At 42.8% G+C, this 20,837-nt stretch overlaps 1 protein-coding gene across 2 annotated transcripts in view; it reads right to left on the bottom strand.

Annotated features, from left to right (window-relative positions):
- Nucleotides 1–20,837, bottom strand: part of LOC126484212 (H/ACA ribonucleoprotein complex subunit 4) — an 86,765-nt gene that overhangs the window by 11,721 nt on the left and 54,207 nt on the right. For both annotated transcript variants that reach the window (XM_050107625.1, XM_050107624.1), the window contains 2 exons: nt 8,951–9,023; nt 1,160–1,333 (listed from right to left, as the gene is read on the bottom strand). In XM_050107625.1, the coding sequence (XP_049963582.1) occupies nt 1,160–1,333; nt 8,951–9,023 (247 nt within the window). The remainder of the gene's footprint in view (nt 1–1,159; nt 1,334–8,950; nt 9,024–20,837) is intronic.

Genomic DNA, 20,837 nt, shown 5'->3' on the forward strand with positions numbered 1-20,837 from the left:
CCCCTCCTTTTTTTTTGTTACAACACCAGGCAAATTTGTCAAATTAGAGAGTGTCAGCTCTCTGAGACTGCAGATGTGTGCGCAAGTTGCGCTTGTGTGTGTGTGTGTGTGTGTGTGTGTGTGTGTGTGTGTGTGTGTGTGTGTGTGTGTGTGTGCGCGCGCACGTGTGTATGTAGGTGTGTCTACTGCTGACAAAGGCCTTAATGGCCGAAAGCTATGATTATGTGAATCTTTTTATTGTGTCTACCGCAGCTCAGCATCTCTGCTATATGGTGAGTATCAACTTTCCTTCTCTCGTATTGTTAGATGGAAGAGAAGCATAGACATGTAAATATACATGCAATATCATTAACAAGTAAGTACTCCATTACTTCTAATGATCGAGCTGGAGTGTAGTATCACTTTAAACAGAATTATGAGGGATACCAATCTCAGTGTCACAACTATCTGATATGACATCACTTACAAAATACCTAACAGAACTGATAATACACAGATGGGTCAAACCAATGACAGAGAAAATGCACACTGCATTTCTACCCAGACATCATGTGTCACTGAACTTGCCGAATGCATACTACCTGATAAATTTCCTGCATTCCAAAACCCACGGAAGGCCACAGCGGACATGCTACAGGGTCTTTCTGATCCATTTAGGACAGCGTTATTTTACTGTGGTACGTAAGACCCTCACCAAAATTCAAAAGTCATACTGTAATTGCTTTATTCTAGTATCAGGAAAGTGTTCTACCAGGCAGAAAGCAAATTTAAATTGGAAATATAATTTCTTTTTAGTGATTTGTGAGGCTTTGCAAGATATTGTAACAAATATGAATGAGGTGCACTCAAGTAACTCACGTAATTTACAAAACTGTTTCATATGGAGAAATGGGAATTATATACCACAGTGCAGATTACAATAGTCTCACAATTGCCATGCTCTATGTTACCTTTGTAGTGCAGAAAAGCTATGTCCTCTTGCATGTGTGTCTTGATATACGTGTGTTTTAACTGTGGCAAAAGACTGTCCCCAGAAACTTAGTGAGTTTTTATTCTTATCTACATTCCTGTTACTCAGTGTGGGAGAAGTGAACTGTCCAAATACATAATTACATTTCATTCTACATGGTTCACAATTTTAGAATTACAAAATACTAACCTCTGTACTAGCCTCTAACCCTTCTGCAGCTTGTGCTGTCTCCTCTGCACTTTCTAGCTCCAGTTTGGGCTTCTTTTTCTTCTTCTTTTTCTTCTCTTTTTTTACTTTCTCAGTAGACGCTCCTGATTTATCTAGGTCACTCTGCAAACTCGAACTGCTTGTACTCAATGTTCGCTGCAAATAAAATGATGTAATTAGCCATTTAATATACCAGCATTATCTGATTTTGGCTCTATAGCATATTTAGTTAATCAATGTTTTAGTGTTCTGGATAATTCCTGTGCATATAAGTCATTATACATTTAAGAGCAGCTAAAAGCTACTTATGTATATACTGATGAAACATACTAAAGTAACATTTGGAACTACAGAGCACTATTTCATTACACCAGCCCAGACTTTCAGGTGTATGGGCCCAGAGGAAGAGTAAACATGCCAACAATAGACTGAATATATAATGCCCAATGAATCATTACAATAGTTAGTTGGGCAGATTTTGCTTGAAGAAAGATGACGTAATGCAGTGCTAGACAAAGTTTCCATCAGACCTGTGAGATCAATCCCCTCTACAGGATCAGCTTCCAAGCTACACCTTTACACGATCACCATATGTTATTATGAAGCTTATTACATTATCTTTGTATTGTGAACAGCAACATCTTGTCAAGTATACAATGTTTGTGTATTACTGTAGTCCGCAACTGATGAACTTTACAGGAAAGTACCTATTCCTCCACAAAGCAGAGTGAAATTGATGTCCAACATTCCAATGAATTATGTTCAGGTCTCTGTATGCTGTATTAGTGAAGTGACAAACATGAATGTTAATTGTTTTGATAGTGTACAAGTCACAGCTGAAATACAAACAAGATTTTTATACAGTTAATACTGCTGTACTCTGAAGATCTAATATATCAGTCTGATGGTGCTGAATTGGGGTGAAAGGTAGCTACTCAGCTAAAGTTGTAACTCATCATTTCAGGTCATACCTGCGGGCCTGTTCAGTTCACTATTATAGACACCAGGTCTATTTTCCAGTATGCATGGAACATGAGCTATTCTCCAGAGGTGATGGGGGTCATTCTTTAAATAATCCTTAAAATGGGTTTTGGTTGAAGCCTACTATGCTAGTGAAGGGGTAGCGACTTTCTCATGACGGCATAGGGTGGAGACGCTTTGTGTGTGTGTGTGTGTGTGTGTGTGTGTGTGTGTGTGTGTGTGTGCGTGTTTTACTGAAACTAGCAAACGGACTTCATCAGAAAGCTTACCGTATTTACTCGAATCTAAACCGCACTTTTTTCTGGTTTTTGTAATCCAAAAAACCGCCTGCGGCTTAGAATCGAGTGCAAAGCAAGCGGAAGTTCTGAAAAATGTTGGTGTATGCCGCCACAACTAACTTCTGCCGTCGAATATATGTAGCGCTACACAGGCATGCTTTGTAGGCACAAAGATAAATACTGGCACCAAATCCTCTGCGTCAGTAAATAAATTTAAAAAAAGGTGGAAGACGAGCTTTTTTCTCCACCCCGAGTTTCGACCACTGCATTTTCATACATTATCCAATGAAGTAAATACAAATTCCGTATTGTTCATCTTCGAATGTAGCAGCACTTCAATGTACTACGTAAATCCGATGGCGACTGGCAAGACTGTTTGGGATGTGTGTCAATGTGGCCAACTTTACTCGTCAATATGGCCAACTCTACATTTTGAATTTTTTCCTACCTGTGAGAAGAGATGGTTGCTAATAGGAACTTTTATGAATTGTGAATCACATGCTGTATTCTCTTCACCACAAGAATAATACGAATATAAACATTTTGCCATGTATTGTTTCGTGTTTGCTGCTATCTCATTTAAATCCTGTCTGCCTAATAAACTACGAAACTAGAGTGAGGCAACAGCAAACGCGGAAGAATATACATATCATGTCATGTTTATATTTGTATTATTCTTATGCCTAATAGTGATACAGTCAGAAATGAAGCACAGCAATTGACTAGATCTAAGACCACTCTAATTTCTGTGCAGAATGTAATGTACTAAAGAGGCGCCCGCAAAGATTTTCAAATGGAGAAATTTTTGTTAAACTCTCGTTCAGCACATATTCTATCATACGCAGTCTATTATTTGGTTCTTTTTGATCATTATCAAAGAAAGCAGCAGTGTAAGTAACAACAAATAGAAGTCTTTTGCCATTGTTTCGCTAATGAGACGATTCCTCTCTCTCTCTCTCTCTCTCTCTCTCTCTCTCTCTCTCTCTCTATTTTTTTAATTTAAAGTGGCGGTAGTGCGCACAAAAGCAAGCCATGCCGCGAGCGGCGACAGGCCGTAAACACGCACTATCGGAATGCGACAAACAATGCATGACACAGTACAGTAATGAATTTTCAGCTTAGAGTGACGCAAACACCTATAACATAGAAAACGGCGCTTATCAGATCAAAGAAAAATAAGCAATCGATTCAAACCAGACGAAGCACATGAAAAAGGAAGGGTACCCGTATAAATACAGACGGAGCGCCTGACGCATAGCAATGGCTACCTGGTAAAGCTTAACTGCTAAGCTTACGACTCGAACCAAACTACTGTAGCTGTATCGTCATTCATTTGACCTAAATTGTGTCTCATATTACAATGGACCAACTTTGTTTCGATTTGGAGATGCGGCCTAAAATTTCTCTCTCCCCTTGAATTTCGAGTCTCAAATTTCAGGTGCGGCTTAGAGTCCAGAAAATTTTTTTCCTTCATTTCAAGTCTCATTTTTCAGGTGTGGCTTAGATTCGCGTGCGGCTTAGATTCGAGTAAATACGGTAGTCTACTTTTATATGTGTGACTACCATTCAACATTTCTCGTGTGGTGAGTACCAATCAATCACAATTCATATTGTTATTAATCACACAATATTATTTCAAGTCCATTTGCAAGCACAAAGGCCTTGGAGAAGAAATTTATTTTGTAAACACTAGACGAAATGTTCAACTCAAAGTAGCAACTGAGACACAAAGTTGAATGAGATTACAAACAGAACAGTAAAACCGTACTCGCCGTTGTAAGGAGATGTTGCTCCAAAAATATCGAAAAAGTCATGCGAAATATTTTTAAACATGGGTGGGAGAACAGAGATCTCTCACAGATTACATTATTTCCATCATTTTACAAAGTAGTCCATGACAGTCTGAAGTACAAAATTTTTACGTAATTAAAATTCAGTACATTTCTCTGAGTCAGACTTGCAAAGTCTTCCATTCCCTCATCTTCATTTTTAAACAAGTAATTGTGTCGTTTATTAATAGTATACTAAAGTGCATATTTCAAACAGCACATAGCTCCACATTTTTGCATAGAATATGCTATATTAGTTCAAATATTTGTTTGTGTTTTATTGTTATTTGTTTACGTGGCATGCAGTGGCAAGTTTGCCAGCTGACATATTTACAGGACAGAAAGTACAACATGGAGTTTCCAACACTGCACAGACACGGAAGGGGAGCCTCAAAGGAGGCAACAGTGGGGATCACATTACAAGATCGTATATTAAAAATACAATTCAGATAAAAAGGAGAAGCTATTAGTTTTGTTTTAACTGTACTCAGATATTCACACTTCAAGTACACTAGTAAATCCTCATGTAATAAATGCAATTGTTATACAATACAGTGGAAATTCATTGGAAATATTTCAACCTCTGTCTTCTTTCCGTAAAGAACAACCAATACACTGTCATTCTGGGATAACTAAGACAGTTTTGAGAGAGTTACGAGGGCCGTTCAGAAAGTAACCTCCGGTTGATTTAAAAAAATACACCAAGTTAAATAAAAATATTTTAATATAAACATCTTACAACTACATCTTTGCACTATTTTTCTACATAGTCTCCATAGCGATTGAGGCACTTATCGTATCTCTTCACAAGCTTTGAAATTCCTTCTGCATAAAAATCACCCACTTGTGCCTGGAGCCAGCCTGTGACCGCATCTTTGAGCTCTTCGTCGTCATCAAACCGCTGTGACCCGAGCCATTTCTTCAAATGCATGAAGAGGTGATAATCACTTGGCGCCAGGTCTGGGCTGTAAGGTGGATGGTTGATAATGTCCCACTTGAAGGACTCAAGAAGAGCCGTTGTTCTGCGAGCAGAGCGAGGACGGGCGTTATCGTGCAAAAAAACGATACCGGAAGTCAGCGTACCACAGCGTTTGTTCTGTATAGCCCGTCGTAACTTTTTTATTGTTTCACAGTACACGTCTTGATTAATAGTCATACCACGTTCCATGAATTCAACCAACAACACCCCTTTGGCATCCCAAAACACGGTTGCCATCAGTTTTCTGGCAGAAAAATCTTGCGAGGCTTTTCTTGGTTTGGTAGGCGAATTTGAATGTGCCCACATCCTTGATTGTTCTTTTGTCTCAGGGTTCACATACTTAATCCAGGTTTCGTCACCGGTCACGATTCTGTTTAACAATGGTTCTCCTTCGTCCTCATAACGTGACAGAAAGTCTAATGCAGAGGCCATTCTTTGAGTTTTGTGGTGGTCGGTAAGAATTTTGGGCACCCATCGTGCACAGAACTTACGGTAACCCAATCTTGCTGTCACTATCTCGTACAAGAGAGTCTTAGAAATCTGTGGAAAACCAGTAGACAACTCCGACATTGAGAAACGTCGATTTTCACGAACTTTTGAATCAACTGTCTGAACGAGTTCGTCAGTCACCAATGATGGTCTACCACTAATCTCTTCATCATGAACGTTTTCTCGTCCACTTTTAAATAAACGTACCCATTCACGGACAACTCCTTCACTCATAACTCTTGGTCCGTACACGGCACAAAGCTCACGATGAATAGCTGCTGCAGAATATCCTTTGGCTGTAAAAAAACCTTATGACAGCACGCACTTCACATTTGGCGGGGTTTTCTATTGCAGCACACATTTCAAACTGCCACAAAAACTAAACTAGCGCAGGTACGACGTTCACTCGACCACGGCTTGATGCCGACTGACCTGTTGAGTGCGTGAACGCACAGATGGCGTCGCTACTCCCCCCACAACCCGCACTGTGACCAATCAGAGGTTACTTTCTGAACCGCCCTCGTACATAAAAGACTCTAATTTTCTGTGGTGTCACCAAGACAATGAATATTGATATAATGAAATTTTATGAGAGAAATTAAAGTGGTGTATTGACCTCTCATTCCCTCCTTAAAAGACTGAAGTCAAACCATCATCATAAAAAATATAACTTTAGATAACAGGACAAAAAATGTATTTCTGAAATTATCTTAAGTGTTTTCTGACATAACTAAGCCTGGCTCACAGTTACTCTGTATGTCTCTGCTTCCTTAGACCTATTTTGGCTGTACTTAGTACTTCTCGGAACCACTCGGTACAGAGCAGCATTTTGTGGAGCAGTGCAATACAGCACTGTTTCTTCAGACATATGGTGCAGTATTTTTCGATCAACATGATTCAACTTGGCAGAATCAAAGTGCCACTGATTTTTATGCCGCACTATTTGTTTGTGGTTTAAAGGAATTTGAAAGTGCAGTGGTTGTTGCAACAGTACATACTCAAAAAGATGTAATCTATCAACCTATTGTCACAAGGCTTTGAAAATTACAGACTCAATGTCCCCCCCCAAACAAACAACGAGAAATCTCAATGTCTATTAAGCAGTCAGTCACATAATGGCCAGGCACAGAAAATTTGCTGTGAGTGTGAGTGGCATTACAATACAAAGTATAAAGAATTTAAAGATTTAATTTGCAATGACAGAGAAAAGGAGTTGGCAGACCTAAAAGGACGCAATCCGATCCCAGTGTGAGAAACCCAAACAAATATACAAATCACAGAGTTTTTGCTGTTTTTATTTGTACGTATTTGCTTGTAGAACTCCAACGTATTCACAGTCAGTTTCACTGTTTCTTGTTCTTAGCCAGTAACCAACTACACCAGGCCACCATTAAAAGCAAGCTACAGCATATTGCTTAAACTTTCCATATCAAATAAACTTTTCAGTTCATAAAAGAATGATTTACTGAGGCGGCAGAACTCATGAAAAAATTTATGTACGTAAAAAAAATTGCTACTGTGAAAGCACAATGCCTGAAAAAGAATTCCACCCATTTCCCTAAGCTCTTTGGTCTTGAAGAAAGTGAATTCATTTTGGTTTTGAAAAATACGGGAACAGTTTTCAAAACTTTTCAGGATCCTGCCAACCTCACATCAGTTTTTGTGGTCTTTTGGAGATCGTTTGCAATTTTGACTGGAAGCACTCCTATGCATTTGCACATTGAACTGATCGACCTGCTGCATTCAGTTTAAAAAACAGGTTCTTTCACATTAAAACTGTCCTGGAGTTCTACATAGGTTTGTTTGGGAAAATTTTTCACGTCTGCATAATGAGGCTGCAAAAGTGGTCAATGATTGGATCAACATGTGTGTGACAGTTTTCTCAATAATTAAACAACATGGATCATGATTATAGAGGAACCTGAAAGATGATCTTTGGTTTGTGGGGTGCTCAACTGCGCAGGCATCAGAGCCCGAACGAAGTACCAATTCTCTACGGACGAAGTCCCAATTCTCTACAAACGAAGTCCCAATTCTCTACGAACGAAGTCCCAATTCTCTACGAACGAAGTCCCAATTCTTTACGATGTCCAATTCTTCGCACTGCCCAATTCTTTCCACAGTCCAATCGAGTCACTGTCAAGAATGATGATGATGATGATGATGATGATGATGACAACACAAAAACCCAGTCCCTGTACAGAGAAAACCCCCAACATGGCTGGGAATCAAGCCCAGGACCCCGTGATCCAGAGGCAGCGACACTAAACACTAGATCACAAGCTGCGAACACAACCTGAGAGAGGAAACTCTGTGAAACTGTCCACACCTATCTGTGTGCCAGATATAAATTATAGTATATCTTCAGTAACACAAAAATAAATAATGGTGAAATTTTGAGAGGTATATTGTTGAAAATTTTAGCCACTGCAATGTCAGTAGAGAAGTCGTAGATAATAAAATTTGTTTCTTTCACACGTAGTTAAAATCATTTATTCCGCCTTTAATAGCATGCTGTAGAAATTATTTGCTTTTGCCTCTTTTTATATCTCAGCTTAAATGTTGCACGAATAAATTTTAATTTTTTTACGTATATTCTCTTGTACCAACCGCCAGTAACAGTACAATATTGCTCATCATGGTATGTTGTATATAGCTTCAGATTTTCGAATTTGCTAATACATCATAATAACAAACGTAGCCCCACACAATCTATTCAGTGTTCCATGAACAGTTGCTCTACCATCAAATGCAGCATGTTCGTAGTTAACCCTTCTTCACACTCAAACACCATAGTGAAGGGGGAAAGTGAGATATATCCATATGTGTGCAGAGTTCTTGGCTATCCCTGTGCTACACAGAAACTGATACAGTGTGTCTCCCCCCTCCCCAAGTCCAACAGTAATCGTGTCTGCAGTACAGCTTATGACTGCATTAACAATATAAGCAGTCTGTCTACCACATTACATTTTACAGGAGGTACAAATTTGTTCTTGCTTTCCCCCTGCTACCCTATACTACATTCTTTTTCACAGGCCCCACAGAACGCCCATTTAATATTTAAATCTAAAAATATGTAAGTGTGTGCTTTAATGTGCTGTTGTCGTTCAGACAAGAAAGAACAGCACCACTTATTGTATTTAATTGTAATATTTCAGTATTCGTTTGTGGTAGCTGTAAATAACTAAAAGTAGAAAAAATTAATGACTGTCACTACCTTTCTTGTCTCCGTTTCTTCAGGAACTTCAGATGGAGCCGCTGTTGCAATTTCACTCTCTGGTTTTGGAAGGCTGCAAAATATTAGCAATGAAATAAAACATATGCTGCAAAACATCAAACAATACAAAATTGGAAATGGAGCTCCCTGGAGCTGACTAAGGTTGCAAGCTTTAACTTAAATAATAAAATCTGGTTTTAAAAATACTGTCTTGGTTAGTAATGGCATATTCACTAGTGGCAGAAAATCCCTGTAAAAGTTAAGTTTGGTAAGTATTGAGCACTGGCATCAGGAAGGTAGGAGACATGTTCTGGCAGAAGAGCTGGGAGGCTGGGTCAAGAGTCATGCTTGAATAGCTTAGTTGGTAAGGGCATTATCCAAAAAAGGCTGAGCTGCAGGTTCAAATTCTATACGGCACAGTTTTAATCTGCCAAGAAGTTGCACAATACCACACACACTGCTACAGATTGGAACATTCATTCTGGATTTCTTATCATACACTCACTAATTTGCAAATTTTTGTCTTTGTTTACAGAAACCTCAACATTTTCAAAGAATACATAAGAATCATATGAATACATTTCTTGACATCAGAGTGACACAGAATGGAGGATGAACAGTTAATGAATGAATGAATGAATGCTGTTACACATACAATGAACAGATGTAATTGATAGCAATTTCAATATACAAGGACTCTTTGTAAGTGAATATGAAGTTGCAATAGACAATGCCAGCCTCAAAATATCATCAAAACACACTAAACATTGTGTCAGATAAGTTGATAGTCAACATATTTAAATATGTCTGCTTGTGTCTGTATGTGTGGATGGATATGTGCGTGTGTGCGAGTGTATACCTGTCCTTTTTTCCCCCTAAGGTAAGTCTTTCCGCTCCCGGGATTGGAATGACTCCTTACCCTCTCCCTTAAAACCCACTTCCTTTCGTCTTCCCCTCTCCTTCCCTCTTTCCTGATGAGGCAACAGTTTGTTGTGAAAGCTTGAATTTTGTGTGTATGTTTGTGTTTGTTTGTGTGTCTATCGACCTGCCAGCACTTTTGTTCGGTAAGTCACCTCATCTTTGTTTTTATATATATATATATATATATCTTTGCCTCTGCACTTCTGCCTCGACTGACATCTCTCCCCAAACTCTTTGTCTTTAAATATGTCTGCTTGTGTCTGTATATGTGTGGATGGATATGTGTGTGTGTGTGTGTGTGTGTGTGTGTGTGCGCGCGCGCGAGTGTATACCCGTCCTTTTTTCCCCCTAAGGTAAGTCTTTCCGCTCCCGGGATTGGAATGACTCCTTACCCTCTCCCTTAAAACCCACTTCCTTTCGTCTTTCCCTCTCCTTCCTTCTTTCCTGATGAGGCAACAGTTTGTTGCGAAAGCTTGAATTTTGTGTGTCTGTCGACCTGCCAGCACTTTCATTTCGTAAGTCACATCATCCTTGTTTTTTTATATATATATATATATATATACACACACGAGGGTTATTCCAAAAGTAAGGTCCGATTGATTGCCAAATTGAAACCACAGTGAACATCAGAAATGTTTTACTTGTAACAATTAGCTACACCTTTCAGCTACTTCACTACGTAGTCGCCGTTCTGACTTAGACTTTTGTCATAGCGTTGTACCAACTTTTCAATAGCCTCATCATAGAAGGCAGCCGCCAGTGCTTTCCGCCAATTCTCCACGCTGGCCTACACCTCGTTGTCTGTGTCAAAATGTTGTCTTCAAAGACAGCGGTTCATGTGACCAAAGATGAAACTCAGGGGGAGACAATTGCGGACTGTATTGTGGGTAATCTAACATTTCCATTTGAAAACGATGCAGGAGCATCTTCATTGCCCCTGCAGAATGCGGCTGAGAATTGTCGTGAAGACGAAACAGCACGACAGTTATGTAATGTTGGCTGCATAGCTTCAGGCGAAATTTCTCACCAGGCCCTCGTACTTGGCGGCAGACACTATTTTCTAGACTTCTTTACGCACTCACTGCGAGCTCAGAAATGAGAAGAGCGACGTGATGCTAACTGGGGTTATACTAGAGACACTACCCAACACATCTGTGCAAAGCTTTATCGGATTTTCATAGTCGTTTCCATTTCGCGACCGATCGGACCTTACTTTAGGAATAACCCTCGTATATATATATATATATATATATATATATATATATATATATATATATATATATATATATATATATAAAAAAACAAAGATGAGGTGACTTACCGAACAAAAGCGCTGGCAGGTCGATAGACACACAAACAAACACAAACACACACACAAAATTCAAGCTTTCGCAACAAACTGTTGCCTCATCAGGAAAGAGGGAAGGAGAGGGGAAGACGAAAGGAAGTGGGTTTTAAGGGAGAGGGTAAGGAGTCATTCCAATCCCGGGAGCGGAAAGACATACCTTGGGGGAAAAAAGGACAGGTATACACTCGCACACACGCACATATCCATCCACACATACAGACACAAGCAGACATTTGTAAAGGCAAAGAGTTTCGTGAAGACGAAACAGCACGACAGTTATGTAATGTTGGCTGCATAGCTTCAGGCGAAATTTCTCACCAGGCCCTCGTACTTTTTAGATATATTTTTAGATATATTTTTCCCACGTGGAATGTTTCCCTCTATTTTTTTATATATATATATATATATATATATATATATATATATATATATATATAGTGACTTACCAAATGAAAGTGCTGGCAGGTCGACAGACACACAAACAAACACAAACACACACACAAAATTCAAGCTTTGGCAACAAACTGTTGCCTCATCAGGAAAGAGGGAAGGAGAGGGAAAGACGAAAGGATGTGGGTTTTAAGGGAGAGAGTAAGGAGTCATTCCAATCCCGGGAGCAGAAAGACTTACCTTAGGGGGAAACACACACACACACACACACACACACACACACACACACACACACATATCCATCCACACATATACAGACACAAGCAGACATATTTAAAGACAAAGAGTTTGGGCAGAGATGTCAGTCGAGGCAGAAGTGCAGAGGCAAAGATGTTGTTGAATGACAGATGAGGTATGAGTGGCGGCAACTTGAAATTAGCGGAGATTGAGGCCTGGTGGATAACGGGAAGAGAGGATATATTGAAGAGCAAGTTCCCATCTCCGGAGTTCGGGTAGGTTGGTGTTGGTGGGAAGTATCCAGATAACCCGGACCGTGTAACACTGTGCCTAGATGTGCAGGCCGTGCACCAAGGCATGTTTAGCCACAGGGTGATCCTCATTACCAACAAACACTGTCTGCCTGTGTCCATTCATGCGAATGGACAGTTTGTTGCTGGTCATTCCCACATAGAATGCGTCACAGTGTAGGCAGGTCAGTTGGTAGATCACGTGGGTGCTTTCACACGTGGCTCTGCCTTTGATCGTGTACACCTTCCGGGTTACAGGACTGGAGTAGGTGGTGGTGGGAGGGTGCATGGGACAGGTTTTACACTGGGGGCGGTTACAAGGGTAGGAGCCAGAGGGTAGGGAAGGTGGGTTGGGGATTTCATAGGGATGAACTAAGAGGTTACGAAGGTTAGGTGGACGGTGGAAAGACAGTCTTGGTGGAGTGTGGAGGATTTCATGAAGGATAGATCTCATTTCAGGGCAGGATTTGAGGAAGTCGTATCCCTGCTGGAGAGTCACATTCAGAATCTGATCCAGTCCCGGAAAGTATCCTGTCACAAGTGGGGCACTTTTGTGGTTCTTCTGTGGGAGGTTCTGGGTTTGAGAGGATGAGGAAGTGGCTCTGGTTAATTGCTTCTGTACCAGGTCGGGAGGGTATTTGCGGGATGCGAAAGCTGTTGTCAGGTTGTTGGTGTAATGGTTCAGGGATTCCGGACTGGAGCAGATTCGTTTGCCACGAAGACCTAGGCTGTAGGGAAGGGACCGTTTGATGTGGAATGGGTGGCAGCTGTCGTAATGGAGGAAGAATGACGATGGACCGGTCAACCTTCAGATCACGGATAGCCTGGGCTTCAGCAGTGGTGATGTTGGGAGTAGGATTAAGGTTTTTTAAGAAGGATTGAGAGGCAAGGCTGGAAGTCAGAAATTCCTGGAAGGTTTGGAGAGGGTGATTTTGAGGAAGAGGAGGTGGGTCCCGCTGTGACGGAGGACGGAACTGTTCCAGGCAGGGTTCAATTTGGATAGTGTCTTGGGGAGTTGGATCATTAGGGGTAGGATTAGGATCATTTTTCTTCGTGGCAAAGTGATACTTCCAGCAGAGAGTACGAGTGTAGGACAGTAAATCTTTGACGAGGGCTGTTTGGTTGAATCTGGGAGTGGGGCTGAAGGTGAGGCCTTTGGATAGGACAGAGATTTCGGATTGGGAGACAGGTTTGGAGGAAAGGTTAACTACTGAATTAGGGTGTTGTGGTGCCAGAGAGTGTTGATTGGAATTTTGAGGTTATGGAGGGAGTGGAGCTGGAAGTGGGAGACTGAGAAGATGGGAGAGACTGGGTTTGTGTGCAATGAGAGGAGGTTGAGGTTTGCTGGAAAGGTTGTGAAGGGTGAGTGAGTTTCCTTTGCTGGAGGTGGGAAACCAGGAGATTGGATAGTTTTTTGAGGTGAAGGGTGGCATGCTGTTCTAATTTGCGGTTGGCCTGTAGGAGGATGCTCTGAATAGCCGGTGTGCATGTGGGAGAGGAAAGATTGAGGACTTTTATTAAGGATAGGAGTTGACGGGTGTGTTCATTGGCTGAGTTGATGTGTAGGTGAAGGATTAGGTGGGTGAGGGCAATGGATTGTTCAGTTTGGAACTGGTATAGGGACTGATGGAAAGAAGGGTTGCAGCCAGAGATGGGAACTAAGTGTGATGCCTTTGGGGGTTATGCCAAATGTCAGACAAGCCTGGGAAAATAAAATATGTGAGCGTAATCTAGCTAGGGTGAAGGCATGTTTGCGGAGGGAATGTAAATAAAACTTTATGTGGTCGTTGTGGGGGTGTTGTGAGGGTGACATGGTATTAGAAGGTGGAAAGTGTAACATGAGGTTGAAATGAAAATGAAAGAAAAAAATATATGGGGAGAGATAAGGGTGAACTAGAAAGTAACTGGAGATCTGGTATGAAAAAAGGCATATTGGTAACCAGCTACAATGGGGCGGCCGGGATGATTGGGTTTGTGAATTTTAGGAAGAAGGTAGAAGGTAGGGGTGCAGGGTGTCGGTGGGGTCAGGAGGTTAATGGAGTCAGGTGAAAGGTTTTGTAGGGGGCCTAAGGTTCTGAGGATTCCTTGAAGCTCGGCCTGGACATCAGGAATGGGATTACCTTGGCAAACTTTGTATGTGGTGTTGTCTGAAAGCTGACGCAGTCCCTCAGCCACATACAGAACGTATCTCTGCCTACGTAGATCAACACGATCAACACCTTCAACCCATTACGTGCAGTCTCCCATCCTTCATCAAAGACACCAACCACTTTCTCGATCGCCTGGAATCCTTACCCAATCCGTTACCCCCAGAAACCATCCTTGTAACCATTGATGCCACTTACTTATACACAAATATCCCGCACGTCCAGGGCCTCGCTGCGATGGAGCACTTCCTTTCACGCCGATCACCTGCCACCCTACCTAAAACTTCTTTCCTCATTACCTTAGCCAGCTTCATCCTAACCCACAACTTCTTCACTTTTGAAGGCCAGACATACCAACAATTAAAGGGAACAGCCATGGGTACCAGGATGGCCCCTTCGTACGCCAACCTATTCATGGGTCGCTTAGAGGAAGCCTTCTTGGTTACCCAGGCCTGCCAACCCAAAGTTTGGTACAGATTTATTGATGACATCTTCATGATCTGGATTCACAGTGAAGAAGAACTCCAGAATTTCCTCTCCAACCTCAACTCCTTTGGTTCCATCAGATTCACCTGATCCTACTCCAAATCCCATGCCACTTTCCTTGATGTTGACCTCCACCTTTCCAATGGCCAGCTCCACACGTCCGTCCACATCAAACCCACCAACAAGCAACAGTACCTCCATTATGACAGCTGCCACCCATTCCACATCAAACGGTCCCTTCCCTACAGCCTAGGTCTTCGTGGCAAACGAATCTGCTCCAGTCCGGAATCCCTGAACCATTACACCAACAACCTGACAACAGCTTTCGCATCCCGCAAATACCCTCCCGACCTGGTACAGAAGCAATTGACCAGAGCCACTTCCTCATCCTCTCAAACCCAGAACCTCCCACAGAAGAACCACAAAAGTGCCCCACTTGTGACAGGATACTTTCCGGGACTGGATCAGATTCTGAATGTGACTCTCCAGCAGGGATACGACTTCCTCAAATCCTGCCCTGAAATGAGATCTATCCTTCATGAAATCCTCCACACTCCACCAAGACTGTCTTTCCACCGTCCACCTAACCTTCGTAACCTCTTAGTTCATCCCTATGAAATCCCCAAACCACCTTCCCTACCCTCTGGCTCCTACCCTTGTAACCGCCCCCAGTGTAAAACCTGTCCCATGCACCCTCCCACCACCACCTACTCCAGTCCTGTAACCCGGAAGGTGTACACGATCAAAGGCAGAGCCACGTGTGAAAGCACCCACGTGATCTACCAACTGACCTGCCTACACTGTGACACATTCTATGTGGGAGTGACCAGCAACAAACTGTCCATTCGCATGAATGGACACAGGCAGACAGTGTTTGTTGGTAATGAGGATCACCCTGTGGCTAAACATGCCTTGGTGCACGGCCTGCACATCTAGGCACAGTGTTACACGGTCCGGGTTATCTGGATACTTCCCACCAACACCAACCTACCCGAACTCCGGAGATGGGAACTTGCTCTTCAATATATCCTCTCTTCCCGTTATCCACCAGGCCTCAATCTCCACTAATTTCAAGTTGCCGCCACTCATACCTCATCTGTCATTCAACAACATCTTTGCCTCTGCACTTCTGCCTCGACTGACATCTCTGCCCAAACTCTTTGTCTTTAAATATGTCTGCTTGTGTCTGTATATGTGTGGATGGATATGTGTGTGTGTGCGCGTGAGTGTATACCCGTCATTTTTTCCCCCTAAGGTAAGTCTTTCCGCTCCCGGGATTGGAATGACTCCTTACCCTCTCCCTTAAAACCCACATCCTTTCGTCTTTCCCTCTCCTTCCCTCTTTCCTGATGAGGCAACATCCAATTACATTTATATTTTCAATAACTGGTTGCTTTTGTTGATATATTAAGTTCCAAGTGGGCTTATATCGCAATGATGGGTTGGATGCCACATGCAACAATATTATTTATTGCAATAAATAACTACATTATATCTATTGACATCATTACAGATTCAGAATACAAAATAGCCTAGGTGATGGCATCATCAAAGGTGGGTCAAATCGATTGCCTCTATAGGCTACCGGCCTCTAGAGGTTTAGTGCCACAGGGTTTCAGAAGGAAACTGGAAAATACTGTGGCTAAATTTCCTGCTCACATTACTAGAGCATGGTGACATTTTAATTTTACTATTACTGAACGAGAAGATTGTGAGGGTAAAACAGCCACTAGGGACTATCATTTGAGAGTGTGTTGTAAACTTTAAAAATTTATGTCTTGAGCAATTAGAAATCTATCAGGGGAAAAACTTAAGTATATCAATAAGTAACAGGCCCAATTTTTTTCATTTAATTAATGCAGAGGAGGGAATAAGTGACAATAAGGTCCTTGTCAGATGAGTGACTACTAATGTTACGAGGGATATAGAAAGTTGATACAAATGCAAAAATAGCTACAGCGCAGATTTCTGCAAAGCTGACACCTCATTGACAGACAAAAGCTGAATGAAACCAAAATGAATACAAGGTAAGCAATGTGATAAAATGTTACATCTACACCCAAGTAAAACTTTATCTGCCACTTTGATGGAAAATATTGAATTTCAATCATACATGAAATTAGTCAAAAGATTCAAATCAACTATACAGTAACCCAGACCCTGAAACAGAGGATAATGTAGAGAAAGCAGACGTACTGGATTATATTTCCCAAAAATGTTTCACAATAGATGATCCAAATACTCCTCCTCCTGATACAAGTTAAACACCACATGGATATAGTGAGATGTTGTAGAAGAATAGGAAAGCAACAAAAATCATTTAGCAAAGGAAACATTTCTGAGGTGTCTATAGAATACTAATGCCTTGCCTACACTGCAACTGCAGTTTGACATAGCAGCCCAGTCAATGACAGTTGAACAGGTTTTGTACAGCAGTAACAGGGCATATCAAACAAAATACTAAAACCTCCACTGGTGGGGTGTCAGCCTGGAGGTGGAGCAAGGGGAGGGGGAGGGGGCATTTAAAGATCACTTAAGTTTTTCTTCAATAACTAAAACTGCGATTTCTAGTGAAAACGTTTTTTCAGTACAAAATTAAACTACATTAAATTTTCTACAAAAAAGGTCCTATTCATTTTTCTCTAGGAGTAATAGTTTTGGTGTTGCTGAGCATGGAAAATTCACAGATTATTAAAAATAATGTATTAACATTATAAAATTAATAATGCTTACTGTTAAATGAAGTGGGTTAAGAACAAATATTAAATTGTTACCATATCTAAGTGTAATAGAGCCACATTAAAAGAGAAATAGTGTTCTGCGGGTGTAAGAAGGTGGAGATCTCAATGGTAAAAACATGGAAGAATGTAGGTCACCGGATTGTGGTCATGCACTTCCATTTTCCATAGGTCAGCAAAATTAAGGTGAGCAGGTGATACCATGCTCTATCTACACCACTACATCGCAAGAAGCAACCACATGGTGTTTCATGGAGATATGCAGAGTTTTCTATTGTGCTTTGTCAATCACTGGTGACACAATGCACAAACATGCCAGAGGGTGTTTATTTTCTGAACACTACATGGAATACAAAAGATTATTTCAACAATAACAGAAATCGCTGGATGAAGCAGTATGTGAAATAAGGGAAAAGTAACCACTCACCAATAATGGGTCAATGCACGAAGCACAGAAACACATAGCAGAAAACAGTATTCACACTAGAATTTCAGCATTAGCTCTTTTTAAGGGACAGTGCAGACGTGTGCTCGCACACACGAAACCAGTCTCTGGCTGCGAAGGCCAGACTGTGAGCACATCGCATGAAATGAGAAGCAATCTGGGTGGTTGGGATAAGGAGGAGGTTGGGCAGGAAGGGGGAGGGTTGGCAGGTTAGGGGCGGGATTTTTTTTTTGTTGTTTTAGGGCGCACAACTACAATGGTCATTAGCGCCCAGACTAAGCTAGGAAGTTGATAAAACGAAGAAAGCAAGCAGCTGCTCCTAGGTCATCTGCTAAAATGGCATCCAGAGTACATTGCAGGTCAAGATCAAGACGCAGTGTAGTAAAATCCGGACAGGACGTTAAAATGTGGCGGACCGTCAGCAATTGCGCACATGGGCAGAAGGGCGCCGGCGCAGCCGTCAGCAGATGGCGATGGCTGAACCGGCAGTGTCCAATTTGTAACCAGGCCAAAACGACCTCCTCCCGCCGAGAAGGGCGTGAGGATGACGTCCAAGCCGCAGGAAGAGGTTTCAAGGCCCGAAGCTTGTTGTCCGTAAGTGCAGCCCAATCGGCATGCCACAGCGATAAAATGCGCCGACAAATGACCCTGCTACAATCTGATGAAGAGACGCAACACGAAGCCGTCCGAGGCTGGAGAACCGCAGCCTTGGCCGCGGCATCTGCAGCTTCGTTCCCAGGGATACCGACATGGCCAGGAACCCACATAAAGCTAACCGGAGAACCGTTGTCCACCAGCTGCTGAAGAGTGCGTTGGATCCGGTGCATGAAAGGGTGATACGGATCACTGAGGCTCTGGATGGCGCTCAGGGAATCGGAGCAGATGACATAAGCAGAATGCCGGTGGCGGCAGATGTAAAGAACAGCCTGGTAGAGGGCAAAGAGCTCAGCTGTGAAGACCGAACAATGGCCATGGAGCTGGTATTTGAAACTTTGTGCCCTGACAATAAAAGAACACCCGACCCCGTCATTGGTCTTAGAGCCATCTGTATAAAGGAAGATCATATTAATGAACTTCTAACGAAGTTCGACAAACCGGGAGCGGTATACCGAACCAGGGGTAACCTCCTTTGGGAGCGAGCTGAGGTCAAGGTGAACGTGAACCTGAGCCTGGAGCCAAGGCGGCGTGTGGCTCTCGCCCACTCTAAAGGTTGCAGGGAGTGAAAAATCAAGGTGTTGAAGGAGGCGACGAAAGCAAACTCCAGGGGGGAGCTGGGCAGAGACATACAACCCGTATTGACGGTCGAGAGAGTTGTCAAAAAAGGAATGATAAGACGGGTGGTCGGGCATTGACAGTAGCCGACAGGCATACCGACAAAGCAGTATATCGCGCCGGTAGGTGAGTGGCAATTCACCGGCTTCAGCATGAAGACTTTCGACGGGACTAGTATAAAACACTCCAATCGCAATACGTAAACCCCGATATTGTATGGAGTTGAGGCGGCGTAAGATGGTCGGCCATGCAGAGGAGTATACGAAGCTCCCATAATCCAGCTTGGAGCGGACGATCGACCGATACAGGCAAAGTAGGACGGTTCGATCCGCTCCCCACGACATACCACTGAGAATACGGAGGACATTTAGAGAACAGGTACAACGGGCAGCCAAATATGACTCATGTGGAGACCAGCTAAGTTTCCTGTCAAATGTAAGACCTACTAAAAATTTTGTTGTCTCCACGAATGGGAGAGCAACGGGACCAGTCGTAAGGACGGTGGGAGAAACTCTTTGTAGCGCCAGAAGTTAAAACAGACCATCTTCTCGGCAGAAAAACGGAAGCCATTGGCGACAGTCCAGGAGTAAAGACGGTCAAGAGAACGCTGAAGACAGCGCTCCAGAAAACACGTCGCTGCGCACTGCAATAGGTGGTAAAATCGTCCACGAAAAGGGAGCCTGATACATCAGCTGGGAGGCAATCCATTATTGAATTGATCGCTATGGCGAAGAGAGCGACGCTCAAATCTGAGCCTTGTGGCACCCCATTCTCCTGGCGAAAGGTGTCTGACAGGGCAGAACCCACACGTACCCTGAACTGTCGATCCATTAAAAATGAACGAATAAAAAGAGGGAGGCGACCGCGAAAGCCCCATGTATGCATGGTGCGGAGAATGCCCACCCTCCAATAGGTGTCTTAAGCCTTCTCCAAATCAAAGAACACAGCCGCAGTCGGGCGCTTCAGCAAGAAGTTATTCATAATGAAGGTCGACAAGGTAACCAGATGGTCAACAGCAGAGCGACGCCTACAAAATCCGAATTGTACATTGGTAAGTAGGCGTCGAGATTCGAGCAGCCAAACCAAACGAGAGTTAACCATTCGCTCCATCACCTTACAGACACAGCTGGTAAGCGAGATGGGTCGATAACTGGAAGGCAAGTGCTTGTCCTTCCCCGGCTTAGGAATCGGTACAACAATAGACTCGTGCCAGCATGCGGGAACATGTCCCTCAATCCAGATGCGATTATAAGTACGAAGAAGGAAATCTTTACCCGCAGGAGAAAGGTTCTTCAGCATCTGAATATGAATAGAATCAGGCCCTGGAGCGGAGGACCGTGACCGGGCAAGTGCATTTTCAAGTTCCCGCATGGTGAATGGGGCATTATAACTTTCACGATTCGAGGAGCGGAAGTTAGGTGGCCTAGCCTCCTCTGCCTGTTTTCGGGGGAGGAAGGCAGGGTGGTAATGAGCGGAGCTCGAAAGCTCTGCGAAAAAGCGGCCGAAGGCATTGGAGACATCGTCAGGGGCCACAAGGACATCATTCGCGACCGTCAAGCCAGAAACTGGTGAGTGGACCTTAGTGCCAGATAGCCGGCGCAGGCTACCCCAGA

This window comes from Schistocerca serialis, chromosome 6 (genome assembly GCF_023864345.2).
Source record: "Schistocerca serialis cubense isolate TAMUIC-IGC-003099 chromosome 6, iqSchSeri2.2, whole genome shotgun sequence".
In the NCBI taxonomy this organism is placed as follows: domain Eukaryota; kingdom Metazoa; phylum Arthropoda; class Insecta; order Orthoptera; family Acrididae; genus Schistocerca; species Schistocerca serialis.